Below are 15,351 nucleotides of genomic sequence, written 5' to 3'. Positions count from 1 at the left end.
GTGTTTAATGATTTCAACAGATGTGAACATACCGGGATACACAGGAGACATTATGTGCTTGTAGCACCAGTATGTGTGTCGAGTTGGTCCACCAACACACAATACATCTAGAAAGGTGAGCGGAGCAGAGACCTGGACTTTTAAAAATCTTTGGTTTTACATTCTGTTTGCATAAATATGTCAGTTTTTTTTTATTTCCATTAAACAATAAATATGAATCAGACAATCTAAACATCATCTTCCACACAGTTTAAGCAAGAGGTTGCAGTTCTTCTGCAAAAATGATTTAAACTCTGTACAAAATGTTCTAGGCTGCATAAATAACCTTCTCTTGTCTTTCCATTCTGCTAATGAATGAAGAGTGATTTTATTATCAGTCTAGAAACGATCAGAATTAGTTTGACTACATAAAACATTACATTTTAAGTTATTTATTAGCTTGGTTAGGTGTAAGTGAACCCCACTGACCGAGTAACCTTTGAGCTACATAACCATCCTTTCATCAGATAGAATAAAATGAAAGATGCAGATATTGTTATATTAAAGTAATCTTTACTATTAGATCAGAACAGAAGTATTCTGAGTGGACAATGACAAACGTGTCAGTAAGTTTCTTTTTTCTTTTTTATGCTTTTGTTTCTATACGAAGAGCCCAGTGCTAAAAGTCACTCTTTTGACCAATGTTTACCGAGCAGCCAACTTTTTTCTTTAAAAAAGTGTCTATGTCCTATTTCAGAGTAATGGGTAGGCTAGGATCCTCAATTGTTAATCCTAAAAGCACTGAAGTAATGTAAACAGGGCATGCTATTTATATCAAATAATTATTGTCTCACTGGAAAGTACTAAATTGGTGTGGAGGCTGGGCATTCATACTATTATGGTACTTTTCTTTATGTTATTCACCTACTATATTGTAACTAAATACATTTGCCTTTCAATCTGAAATCCAACTATATACGTAGGACTAATGTTATGAGTAAAATAATTTACAGTTTTACTCTGTGGGTCAGGGTAGGCTATTTTGCGAGTTAGGGTAGGTTACTCTGCGAGTTACGGTAGGCTTCTCTGTGAGTTAGGGTAGACTACTCTGTGGGTTAGGGTAGTCCCGTGCTTTATTTCTCTGAACTTGTAAAACACTCCTTTTCTACGCTTGACATAAATGTGTTTTTTGAAATCAGATTTTTGAAGTGAACAGATATCTGTGTAACATAAAGTCTGAACCAAGTGTGAACAACCACTGTTCTATCAATGAAGCTCTAAGTCAACCCTAATATTACATTGTATTTCCAGAATCAGTGTGTTAGGAAGAAAGATGCTGTGGTGGTCAAACAACTAGATTACGGTATCAAGTGCAGCTAGAACTGGTCTTGGCTCAAATTAGAAGACAAAGTCACAATGAAAGGACAAGAGCTGGCATTTGTGTCAGGTGTGTTAGAAACTTTATTATACATTTATGCTGGCCTGTAACTCTGCTCCCAAAGTGCACCAGATTGATGCTTTTAAATATAAATTGTCCAACATTTTCTTCTGGGGTAGCATGCCCCTGGACCTCCTAGAGGGCTTGTATCCTTCTCACCTTTTCACTCCTGACCCATTTTCATGTCTGTCTCATGCTCTTTTTAATGTCTGCTCAGATCAGTAGACCCACCACAGCCTCCTCACCAACCGCCTCCACAGAAGGAGTTCAGTGTACCCATCAGGTAAAGACTACCTTTGCTTCGCACTGTCTTCTAACAAAGAAATGAGGTGTGGACAGTGATTTGGTATGTTGTTATTCCCTGTTATATTCTTTATGAATATGGGTTGCTGCAATACAACCAGTTAAATTGTAAGGTCATTTTCTGTTTGGTGTTTCAAATTAATGCTCCATGTGCTCCTTTTTAACTTAGAGCGCCTGCCCCTCCACAGGTGTCTGCACGGCCCTGCTATCTTCCATAACAGAAGCTTATAAAGTCAGTTACATCATCATAATTGGTTTTAACATTTATAAATGTAGACACAAATAAAAAGACCCATGCTGCTGCTACTGATGGGGAATCGGGGGGCTCCTTGGGTGTCAGTGAAAATGGTCCACTCCCCAGGTGCCCCTGAGAAATAATGAAAAGGTAGTGTCCACTTCTTTTCCTTTGAGACTTAAAAAAGCTTGGCTGTTAGCCTGACCTGGAGTGGACTTGTTCACCAGCACTAGTTACCATGGTAACTCAGCTCAGACTCATTTTAAGCCACACTTATGGAACTAAACTCTCACTTTGATCCAGACTTACAGAAATAAGCAAGGCTTTCCCTTCATCCTGCTCCATGGGAAACTGCTTGTTTTACTGTTTACTGAACAATACAAACAGCTGACCTATAAATCAATCTATTGATAGGTTTGGCTAACAAAACAAACAGCTGATAATAATTATTTTTAACCTGGCACATTGGGGAGTCATCCTAGAAATGCTTTATAGCCAAAAAGTTTAATATATTCATAAAATGCTCCCAGAGGAAAGGAGGAGGTTTAACAGAGGAGCTATGAACAAGGATAGACAACTGTTTCCTTTGCTAAGTGTTTTTGCCGTGTGACGTCTAAAACATCTGAAACAAGGCAGGATGGAGGATGCTTTATGTTGTTCACACCTAACTATGCCTCACCAGAATGTTTGAACTTCTGGCTACATGACGAAATGCATTGAGTTGCTGTCATGTGATTGGCTGATTAGCTATTTGTGTTGACAAGCAATTAACAGGCATACCTTATAAAGTGGCCAGTCGTTGGTTTGTTTAGACCTGTTTCTCAAATGGGGTTACACGTACATCCTCGAGTACTTGGAGACACTCCAGGGGAACATGAGAAAATAAAAAAGAGGGATAACTTGTTCTATCTTTCTTAGTAGATCTGACTTTAGTTTGTAGAACGAGGTGACTCAGTTTAGGTAGTCAGGATTACTACACAGATGTGGAAATGTACATGTATGTACATTTAAAATAACTTGTAGAGCTTTAAAGGTCACTCTGATCATAATGTAAAATACTTTATTTTTCAATTCCAGATTCCAGATATGTGAATAAAATAAAAACATAGGCATAAAATAAGTAAAAAATGTTTATATAGATGAAAATAACAAATAGAAATATAATTTATATAATAAAAAATCTTTTTTATATTTTTTATATTTATATTTTAAATTAAAAACATATGAATTCATAAAATAAATATATCTTTGTAAAGATATAAATATGTATTTTTTATATAAATATAAAATATATATTTGGATGTATTTGATGTAATTATGTAAATGTGTAACTGAGGCAAAAATGTTGAAAATGCACTTATTATTGGTTCTTAATGTTTTCTGAAAGGACAATTGTAGATGTAAACATCTTGGTCATGTACTTGTACGTTTTTGCACTAAAACAGGTGGAGAAATTAGGAGTTTTCATTATTTTTAGGTTATAATGCTGTTATTTTACTGGTCTGGCCCACTTGAACCACTGGTTTAGACTGATGCTCTGAAGCAGGAATGCCCCCGTGTGACCATTAGTCTGTTCATGTCCGTCTGTTTTCATCTCCCATTGGAGGGAGTAGTTGAGAATGTGCAAATTTGGATATGTCTAGTCACTTTCTGCCATTTTATAATAAAAATTAATCACGATTTAAGTGATCTAGAGATTGTAACTTAGGTACATTTGTAATCCAGGTGAATAGTAGTTAATGGTGTAAATGGTGTCACCAAAGTAACTCATACTAAAATCAACACTGCAGATACACTTCAGTTTTATCCTTAAGACAAAATCAACTGTTTTACATTAATTTTGTCCTAAATAATAAACCAAATCATTTAAAAAGTGCACATTTATAAACATCTGACATTTTCTGTTTTATGACAGCTACGTGCCCCACCTGGTGTTTACAAAGAAAATGACAAGCAAGCTGAGAAAAAACGTAGAATGAAATGAGGATTTTATTTTCAGCTTCATGCATGAAAACCACAAAACCACTGTAGATGTTAGAAATGATTCACATCTACACCATCATGTTAAGAGGAGCTGGATTTACAGAGTAGAAATGGTAGGAAGTTTTGCAGCGTACATATATGATCACAAAAGAACTTAAATAAAGTCTGTAAAACTATTAATGAGGAATTTTTGTGTTATGAACATCTACCACATGACAACACTGCATGTGCTATTGAAGAACTAAGACAACTGTAGAACATTTGAACACATCCAAATTAATATTAGAGTGATTTAAGTGTCTAAAGAAATAATAATAATAATAATAATAATAGCTTCCATAGTCAGAAAAAGGAATCAGCTCATGGTTAAAGTTACACAGTGCAGAGTGGATTTAAAACAGCAAACATTATTGCAAGTGATACCAAACCCACACAAATAGGAAAACCTCATTAAAGGAATGAAAGTTGCTCCAAAGACCAAAAATTATCCATATAACTTTTTGAAAAGCAAAAAAAAAAAAGCACACTTTACATTTACACATTTCTGTATTTTTAGCCCATTGTTCTTCCTTTGAAATGAACACTTATCCCTTTTACAAAGTGACTTAAATGGCAACAATTGCTTTAATTATTTAATAAAATATCTATTTAAAAGTTTTCACAGTAGTCACATTTGCCTCAATAAAATAAGGGGGAAAAAACTAACCAATAAGATGCGAGAGCAGTTCTGTATATTGCAGCAAACAACATCAACAACCGTAGATTTATTAAAGAAAATAAAAAGAAAGATGAAAAAGGTTGATGGGAACTGCTCAGTGCTTTTATTTTCACTGTGCCCAAAAGTCCACATCTGTGTCAAACCTTACGAACAGTTCAGGTAGGAGGTGGTTTAGGATAGGATGGGTTAGCAGATGCAGCATTCCCACTCTTCTAAAACACACTCTTATTATTTCTGTTGGTAAGGATCAGGGTAAAGTGCATCAAAACTACTTCTTCCAGTATTTTACTTAGGTAGGAGTGCCCTCCGTTAACTAGAAGAATAGATTTATTCTGTTTGCAGCACGGTGGGAAAAAGACTTCAAACCTTGACTGATCTGACAGCCATCAGTGACAAAACGTCTCTTCTAAACATATTTATAATGTAAAATAATGAAGTGGTTGGGGAAGTCAGACCAGATGAACCACTAATTTAAGAGAAACACGATTCAACTGTCACCACGTAAAGATATCCCGTGCTTTCACGTGCAGGTTATCCTTGTCTGTCTGCAAAAAAACCTACATCCCAGAGGAGTCTCGGCTTCCCTTATTTGTAGATCTGCACATGCCCATGCAGCGAGGTGGTGTTGCCCCCGCAGTCCACATACTGATACATCTCTTGAGAGACCTGCTCCACGTGACCAAAGTATGTTGTTGTCACAGTCACCCTGAAAGGCAAACAAAATGTTAAACAGGCAATTAGAGGAGCCCTATCTCTGATAACAAATCCCATAGATGCTGGGAGTTCTTGATGGTGACGATGAGGATGATGATGAGGACATCCAGCTCTTGAATGAGCCAGACAATCTAAACATCAAAAGTCAGCCTTTGCTGTTGGTTAAGTGTTAAATTATGACCCTTATGTCTAAAAATTATATGACGACGTTTTCCGTCTACCTTTAGTACCACTCTTGTGCTGACTGACTACTATGAATGTGCTTGATTTGCTGGTTTTTGTGCTGTTATATTGTAGCTTGTACTGATATTTGCGTGGTATATTTACTGACATAAGCACATGGCATGTTTCAGTAGAAGCTTTATCTTTCTCAATATTAGTTGAAATGGAAACCAACAGAAATAAAACACTGCTCTCTTTTTAGAATCTACGGAAGTTTTTTTTTCCTGCCCTTTAACTGAAGCTCTTTTCAGACATGTGATATAGGGCATTAACATTTATCAATCTGCTAGCATTCAGTTCATGTTTACATTAATGGCTCTCACACTTTTATTAAAATATAACCACAACAGTAGCCTTGTTTGCATCTGGGTGCAAAACTTTTGAAATGTTGCTGCAAAGTAAATGCACACCAGCTTCTGGATGGTGGCGCTACAGGCTATGTTACACACAGCTGCAAAAAAGTAGTTGCTAACTACAACATGGCACAAGTGAAACTGGTGTTCAGTGTCACAGTTGGGACAAGTTGTGGAAAAACACCTCTGCTACAGACTGAATTACTTTCTGTTTATCTAAGAACAAATTTAACCTGACTTTAACCTGATTTATGACGTTTCCATCTGCACCCAGTCCTTTTCCAAAAAGGAGGAAAACAACATTTTGTGCTAAATTAACTCAAAATGCCATTAAAAAAAAGTTTCATCAGTGATGGATTACAATATTAACACAATGTTTTTCAGTCAAGGCTGAAGTCATCGTAGAGTAAGTCATCATGCCTTATCCGTTCATATTAGGATGTTTAAACACTGGATGGGATCAGCTGTAGAGAATGCGCACCGACGTCACCACGTACAGAAATGTGGGATTCATTTGGCAATTTAGGGAAATCTGCTTTCTGTTAAAGTTGGTTCTACAGTGGCTGTCGTCTTTTTAATCTCCGTCTTGTTTTTAATTTCTGAAGAGTATTTCATCTGGATTCAGCTGCAGCAGGTTTGTGATCAGCGTAAAAAAAAAGGAAATTAATCGGCGGATTTTCATCCTGCGTTTTCATCTTGCAGGCAGTGCAGTGATAAACACTTCCCAGGGAACTGTGTACTTCCGCGGAAACTCAGGTGATGAGCTTCTGGCTGACCGTGATTTGGATACAAAGGACAGTTTGGGCTTTATGTGAGCAGAAGATGGCGGCAATTACAACGCATCAGCTTGATGAACTGGATAATAAACGAACAGGTGAGGTGGTACACAACGCGTAAGTGATTTTAAATTAAATGGTACTGATCTGGATGACACCCCCATATACATATGAGAACTATGGAGGCACCCATCCACTTTTTTCTACTTCCGATACCAATGCTGATATCTTAACTTCAGTATCGGCCGATACCGATCTGATACAGAAAAGAAGAAATTATGTCTCATTGTGTGGAAAAGACTGAAATCTTTCTCTTTTGCAGGCAATATCAGACTTAAAAATTTATTTCCTAATCTTTAAAAAACAAACAGATATAAATGTACTAAATTACTTATTTAACAACTGCACAGCAGTCATAATTAAACTTAATCTTAAATAAGCTTCGTAAGCTCGGTCAAACCTGTGAAAGTATAACAAAACTGCTCCTGGTTCAGTCAGTGTAAGTAGGAGTAAAAGACACAATGCAAGATAATAAACTGCTGCAACTGGGAAAAAAAACTAAAAAAACAAACAATAACTTGACTACCCTGATCAAACAACGTGAAAACAAAACCTTTTTGAATTGGTTCAGTCGGTGCAGTTAGGAACTGCACTCGCTTTGAAAACTAACGTGAGCCTCCACGTGGCGCGTCGTTAGCAGATGACGCCACTCCAAGCATACAGCATAGAATTACTCCAAACAGATCTGCGCCTATGGATCCGGCCCATTGTCATGATACCCAATCTAGAATTTTCTTCAACATTGGTACCGATACCAATATTGGATAGAGGCATCCCTTTCCTCCACCAGATGGATCATTTGTTGCTCTGTGATTATGAGTGCTGTTGACATTAAATCATTTAGGACAGTTTACTGGTTTCAGAGTAGATCTGCCATCCGATCCAGTAAGTTTTTTTTTTTTTTGCCTTGTAATAAATGAATATACTTCCTCATATATTTATGACTGGCATGTTGTAATTTTAACTCTCATTTGCGATGCAGAAGTTGAAAGCAGTCATTAAGAAGAACAGTCCAACTCTGAGCTGGACAAAACAGAGTACAAAATAAATCTGATTGGCTTTCTTTTAGCCTGAACCGACTACGTAGTACTGCTTGGTTTAAGCAACAAGTCCACAAGTTTCTAAAAAATTAGTTGCTACAGATGTTGTTTTTTTTTTTTTTTTACAGTTTTTTTTCATTCTAAAATAGACAAACTGCTGAGAGAATGGATACAACAGAGACAAGAAGCATTCACAATACAGATGCAAAACCAGTGAAATGCAGATGTAGGTGTTATGGTATTTGCTTTTCTGCCTCATTTTCACAGGAAGTCGGTATAATCATGCTTGGACAGAAAACAAATTTCTGGCTTTGACTATAAAGAGTAAAAATGTCTAATTAATTTGTTTGATTAGCTAAATTTACTGTTTGCATGTCACCGTTGACCAATAAACGATCAACGCAACCCTGCTTCTGCTTATCTGAACAGCAGAGAGCTGTTTACTCTGGGCGAGTATGTGTGTGTGTGTGTGTGTGTGTGGGTGAAACTATGCAAGCGTGAAGGAGGGTGTTGTGCTCAGTCATGCCTGTCATGGTAACAGAATGTATCGCAGACAGTGTCTTCATCAAAGTACAAACAACATACTTACTGCATCATGACCACTATGTTGTGAACTTTAATTGTTGCTAAGGTGCAGTAGTCACTGTAAGAAAAAGAAGCGATTTAAGATTAAAAATGACGGCGACCAAGTCCTGTCAAATATTATTTTAAGACTTTTAATAAGATACTTACAACATGTAACTCATCTCATCAGCGATGACGGTGGGAACTGTGTAGTCCAGCTGTAAAAAACACAATTCATAAAACATTTTAGGAAAAATTATAGCGGCTCCTGACATATTACACATTTGTACAAATTAAATACAACCTAATTATTCACTTTTTTAATCCTAAATTTAGATACCTATTGGGCAAATGTGGGAATGGTAACAGTACTCTAAGTTTACCCCTTTTTTTTTCCTAAAGTGTGGATGTTGCAGAAACATGTTTCTGTTTTTAGAGAAGTAACGTTACACATCTGTCAGTAAAGTTAGGTCCTATTTGATTGTGCAGTTACAATAATTATGACAATGAGCTGTAATGTTAGATGTGCAAGTTAACAGCCATAGTTAAACTAGATCAGAATTTCAGGCAAGGATTCCCATTGCACTGAAAAGTACGACCACCTGACCAGGACAGCTTTGTTACAGAGGCCGGATCTTGCAGCACTGAACGACTGACTGACTGAGTCTTCCCTGCATTTCATTTCAGCTTTTATTCTTGTAAAATCTGCGTGAATAAAGCTTTTATTCTTGTAAAATCTGCGTAAATAAAGTATACTTCAGGGATTGCTCTTGCATATAAACAGACTTGTACATTTTTACTTGGTCCGGCCACTAAAAGCAAGATGGTGCCTGCAACCTCTGGTTGCTATGCCAACAAGTGAGTCAGAAACAATATTTTTTGATTGTTTGAGAGTGATCGCATTCCTCTGCCTTGAGTATGTTGTTTTTACTTTTGCATTGAATTTAGTAGCAAGAGCACTGTGTGTCTACAATTTGGATAAATGAAGTAATGAACAAGCCATTCAAATAATGACTTTACATTCAAACTCCTCGCTGTTAACTTATTAAGTAAACTGATTACAGCTGCATTTAGCCAACATTTTTTATAGAGTGCACGCATACTAGTTATCTTTAAACATGGCTGACATAACTAACTTTACAGAGGGAGAACAATATATCTCTTTCTGCATTATCAGCATCATTCTGTTTTAGTTATTTCATGCTTTTATTTTCAAACCTGCATTTTCCTACGTTAAACATTAAGGGTCGTTAAAGTTAACTACATGAAGGGGTTACTTTACACGAGACACTTTCTGCACCACATAAAAACAATTAGGAATCTAACCGGATGGAAACCCTCTTCAGCGAGGCCATTTGTTTTTAAGATGTGGAGCAGCAAATGAGGTTGCTTGATGTAGTTCAGAATGAATTATTCTGAGAGCACTACTGTGGAATATCTCACTGAAAATGCTTAATTCTGCACAACAGCATAATTATTTATTCAAACTGATTACATAACGGTGGTAAGAGCTTAAATATTTCATCTCTGTATTTGCCCGCTCAGTCACTATGTAACTAAAGAGCATCCTAAAAGGAGAAATGCTGCGTTCCAAACGTCTATGCCATGCCGACAACCTTTATCTTAAGAACCCATTTATAGTGAAGAATGAAAAGGTCCCTGTGATGCCAACAAGTGAGTCACGAGTCTTGTGATTGTAGCTGCGGGTGCAGTTTGAAGCCCCTACCTGCTTTTCATCCAGCGGTATGATCACCGTGCTGTTGTTCAGCTTGGCCTTGCCTATCACCGTCTTGGAGAACTGAACTTGTGCCGTGATGTTGGTCACGGATATGGCGTAGTAGTTATTATTGGTGATGTTCAGCGTGTTCTGGTGAGAAAAAATTTAAATACATGAGATTAAAAGAGGTTCCAACACCAGCTTTGCAAACATTTAGCTTTTCTTGTATTTTGGAGCACATAAAATGAGCTGTAATAAAAAGCAACACTGGTAGAAAGTACTGTCACATTTAGGACAACATTTTACAAACTAGCTAAATTCTTGTTTTTACTATCCTTTACCTATACCTTTAGGGAATTCTCTTCTTTTTAAAAAAATGTTTCTTTTTCTGCCAAAAACTTTATTGAGACCAGTGACAAAAAGTGATAAAAATTTGAGCTAGAGACCAGATTACAGTCAGGTGATAATTCTTGATGTGTTTAACATTGCCAGCCCTTTTCTTGGTTATTATAGACATTATCTAAATAGAAATATTAATTACATCTGTTATAGGGTGTTGTCAAAAAGTTAAAAATTTTCCAACAGCTTTCTGCACATTTACCGTAATGTTGAGATAGACGATTCGCTTATCCTGATCATAGGAGACATAGGCAGACTTTACTCCCACATAGGAAACATCAATGGAGCGAGGGAATAGGAAGAAAACTGCCAGGCCAGACAGCAGCAGGCAAACAGCCACGGATATGGTAACATAGAGCTTTCTGAAGGAGAAAGAAAAGAGAAGTGAGGCCCTGAAACCAGCTGATGCCTTCAAAGTCTATCCTGCTGCTGTGCTCACTTTGTTTCATCAGGCGCAGAGCTAACTGGGTTAATCTATAAAAAGAAAACAGAGGGCAGACTTACGTCCTGCTTGGCCGGAGCCTTTGGTCGCTGTATGGAATCAGAGCCACAAGCTGGTTTTCTTGACCTGTGGAATTTTTTTTTTTTTTAAGGGGAGAGGAAATAGTTTGTCCTGTTACTGCTGGAAAGCATTTCTAAAGCTTTTTGTTGTAAGATCTAATAGCGTAGCATGCAGAAAAGTTTGGCCTTTCAGGTATATTTGCATCTGAATGCATCTCAATATTTATTATATTAAATAAAGTTGACCTTTATTCATTTCTAAGCAAAAACAACTCTCTCGAGAATGTCACGAACAACCACTTGACACTTGAAATTTGATTTAATAGAGCAACCACGCATGGCAAATGAGTAGAGCTTTTATTTGGACCTAAATATCATTACGCATGTCTGACAACATTATGATCTCCACTAAAGACTCACTCAGAGATCACATGGGTGATGAGCTGTTGCAAGGAGACAATGGTCTAACGTGTGAATGAAAAGCAGCAGCCATGAGAAGAATGGAGCTACACATACAAATGGTTCATGTCTGCACCTACAGGACAACTGGACACGACAGCTATAGAATTATGTAAGATCTTTCAAATGCAAAGTACCCTGCTGCAGATTGACTTGGATAAATTTTAATCACTTTAATTTCATCTAGCAGCTACTCTTTTTTATACTGTTGATAAAGTAAATGCTGATGATCATCCAAATACCTCAAAATGAGCTAAATATTGATTCTGACATGTGGAAATAAATTTATTCTAGCAGTTCCGTTAAGTTCTTCTAAAATAGACCTAATTTCTGCTTTTGTAAACCACAAACATATCCCACTGAAAATAACAGAACTGAAACTAGCAGAAGTGAGGCATAAACGAAAAGCTCGGGTTTTGTAATCATCTTTGTCATCCGACACATAATCTGCACCTGTCGGTTGCAAATACAAGCACATTTAGTCATAAATATACCAAGTTTTAACAGAAACTGCAGCTTCAAGGGCCCAGATCTTCATTTAGACCCTCAAATTGAACATTAAATGGTAGAAATATCTATAAAGTTTTTACCTCGTGGGATTCTGCCAGTGCCCTGGCAGGTCGGGCACGTAACACTGTCCCGTCCAGTAAATTCCACGTATGGGAACTGAGATACGTCTCCATTCTTTCCATCCTCCTCCGATTGACCGTCTTTGTACTCGCCAGCAGACGTCAGGGCGTCTTGACTCTCATCCTTGTGTTTGATCAAATGTGACTGGGCCTTGCCCATGACTGCAGCTATCTGTAAAGAAAAGATAACATGGAGTAAAGAAGAAAACTGACACAGAAGTGCAGCACAACATGTTGGCTAAAAACACGCCACACAGCCATTTGGATGTAAAATTAGGCTTGGACGGATTCCAAGGAAATGTTTCCCAGGAGAAGTCGTTGCAGCTGGTGATGACAGGAGAAAAAAAAAACACATACTTGTTGTGTCTTTGTACTTTGTATTACCTTACATGCTGTTTGAAGTCACTTTAAGTTAAAACTGACTTATGATCAACTGTATGTTTTCATAAGATAAGATAAGATAAGATAAAATAATATAATCCTTTATTTGTGACACAGTGGGGAAATTTCAGTGCAACAGCAGCAAAGGTAATAAAACTGTAAGGCTGGAAAGGCATCATCAGGATTTATGAATATCATTTGGAATGAAATACAGAAAGCAAGACTATTATTTTAAATTAACTTCTTGTCGGGTCAGTATCAGTTTGACTTTTATTATTCTCTGTTGAACATTTTAATCTTTGTGTATTTTGATGGCTGTGCTTCTTTAAAACACACTGACACAGTGGTTCAAGATATTCAGTGTTTAAAATTGGCCTTTCCCACTCGAAACTTGTGCATGCACATGTGCAAACGCACAAAAATCTAGTTGTTTCATGATATCAGTTTTAAATCTTTTTTTTTCTTACTTTGCAACTATTCTTTTTCACCTGTACCACCTGTAGGTGCAGTTTGTATATACTTACAATTATTTGCCAATATATTTCATGGAAAAATGTGATAATGATAAATTTTATTTATAGAGCTCTTTACATGGTACTCAAAGAATGTTTGCGTAGAAAGAGACTATAGAAATACAATACAAATAATTAAAATGAGATAACTTAAATAGATGAACTATTAAAAACCAGATTGTTTATATAGCTTACAATGGCATTTTCTTTTTTGCGTCAATATGCAAAGTATTAGTCATCTAAAAGTATAGTATAGGAAGAGCTTAAATTTCTTTCAAATTACAGTAATGCTTAAAGTACTGAATACTCTTGTTTGTAACATATTTTATTGTAAATTTTGGGGGGCTTATGGCCTACTTGCAGGACCTTTACGTGTGATGCAGCATTTATTTATGTGTATTATTTTAACGGTGCCATTTTAACACAGGTAATCCGTTTTAAGACTTTTACTGCCACTAAAAGTACCGTTTTTTTTCTAAATCAGCCTATTCATCTCACGATTGTGCCTGGTTATTCTTTGTCCAGCGTGAACCCGAACTAGACCAGGCCTGCTGTATGGTAGGCCGAAATATCCGTGGACGGTTATGTTGTTAAACTTTAGGTAATAAGGACGTCTCATGTCGATGGATGTGTAGTAAACGCAACGTATTAATAATGTAGAAGGGACGCATCTTTTAGGTGTTTTGTGCATCTGAACACTTTATGGAGAACACGGCCCCGGTCGCCATGATGCTTAGTAGCTAAGGAGCTGTGGCTAGCGAGGAACACAACGTACCGGACGGAGGAAAACGGCTAAACTACTTAATATTCGCTCCAAAAAAAGTCTTTCAGTGTTTTTACTACGAAGTCAGATTGACTATTGTCCTAGTAAAAATAAATAAAACTACGTTCATGTGACATTTAATTAAATCGCACGAGCAAACCTTTGCTGTCTGGAGTAATGCACGCTGCATAAATACGCCATAAAACATTTTATTCCTAACCATCACAAAGCCAAGCAAATATCTTTATTAGCTAAGGTCTTACCGATGTTGTTTTTGTTTGTTTTTTATCCTGACGTGTCTGCCATCCGCTGTATGATCGCTGTTTATTGTTATTCGCACGCACGTTCCGGTGCAGAATAAAGCTGGGAACACCTCCTCTGTTCCTGATTGGTCAGTGTTGTGCTTGGACGCATCTGATTGGTCTACTGCAAGCAGCACTCCACTGTGGAATCATAAGACACAGATTAAGATTGACATTTTTTGTAAGGCTTAAATACTTAAAACAGTTCACTTTATCAAGAAATATTGCCAGATAATCAGTATGTATTTGGCAAAATTAACCTCTTTCCAATATATATATACACACACACGTGTGTGTGTGTGTTTAGTATTATTATTGTTTTACTTAATATTTTTAGTATTATTTTAAATTAAATTATTAATCACATATTACTGTACCATTTTTAGTTAGTGGGACACTTTGGTCAACTTATTCTTTTTTAAAAGTGCTATTTAGTTGGTCCAAAAATAAAGACTGTAAACCTGTGTTCTTTTGTATTTTGATGTGATATTGTGATATCCCTAGAAAACTAAAGTGACTTGTGGCACAGTTTAGCATATTTTTACAAGAACAAACGCTATGAAGCAGCTTCTCCCCTTTACCACCTGTCTTGTGCTAACATCTCCTGAAGATTGGATTAGTTTCCCATTCCTCCTGAGCAGTGCATGTAAATTAGCCATTAAGTCTCACCCTGCAAGTTTTTAGGACTTGTTTCTCCAGTCTTCTTAAAAGGAACATATTGACCTTATGTTTCGGAGACTGTAGGTGTTGCTTTGCAAATTCAAAATGTCTTATGTTTAAAAGCATCTCCACAGTACTGAAAAAAACATCTAACAAACACATTTTTTGTGCTAAAAATTTTGAATAAATAAAACTAAAAATATCCATAAGCAAATACATTGTTATTAAAAGCAAAATTAAGTATTATGTGTTTTGTGTAATGTGATTTGTTTACTTGATGTAGACAGATGGTGTACAATTAAAAATAGAAAATGATCCAATGCAACACACCGCAAGGGCTTTTAAATTAAAAGGTAAAACCATTAGAAAATAAGTTCACAGTCACAGCTGATCTATGAAATATATTCTTAGATCTTTTTTAGCATATACTCACGCTTGCATACACATTTTGTTTATATGACCATTGAAGCTCTTACCTTACCCTAACCATAACCACCACAGCTGAACGCCTGACCCCTTTACCTAATCTTAAAATGAACCATAACCCAATCCTATCTATCCATCCATCTATTTTCTTTGTCGCTTATTCAAAATATGGGTTGTGGAAGGGATGGAGCCTATTCCAGCGGCTACAAGGCGATAG

The 15,351-nt window shown here is 36.6% G+C and overlaps 1 protein-coding gene across 1 annotated transcript; it reads right to left on the bottom strand.

The window, feature by feature from the left end:
* Nucleotides 1-3,926: 3,926 nt before the first annotated feature.
* tmem106ba (transmembrane protein 106Ba) lies at nucleotides 3,927-14,147 on the bottom strand. The gene is made up of 8 exons (XM_041989129.1): nucleotides 14,010-14,147; nucleotides 12,052-12,262; nucleotides 11,006-11,069; nucleotides 10,704-10,863; nucleotides 10,112-10,252; nucleotides 8,554-8,603; nucleotides 8,411-8,464; nucleotides 3,927-5,362 (listed from the first exon to the last, which is right to left on the bottom strand). Exons 2-8 carry the CDS (start codon nucleotides 12,248-12,250, stop codon nucleotides 5,242-5,244), a joined length of 789 nt encoding a protein of 262 aa, XP_041845063.1. The 5' UTR covers nucleotides 12,251-12,262; nucleotides 14,010-14,147; the 3' UTR covers nucleotides 3,927-5,241.
* Nucleotides 14,148-15,351: the final 1,204 nt, after the last annotated feature.

This window comes from Melanotaenia boesemani, chromosome 6, assembly GCF_017639745.1.
Source record: "Melanotaenia boesemani isolate fMelBoe1 chromosome 6, fMelBoe1.pri, whole genome shotgun sequence".
In the NCBI taxonomy this organism is placed as follows: Eukaryota; Metazoa; Chordata; class Actinopteri; order Atheriniformes; family Melanotaeniidae; genus Melanotaenia; species Melanotaenia boesemani.
The sequence above is the reverse complement of the archived record's forward strand: the minus strand, read 5'-3'. Positions and strand labels throughout refer to the sequence as shown.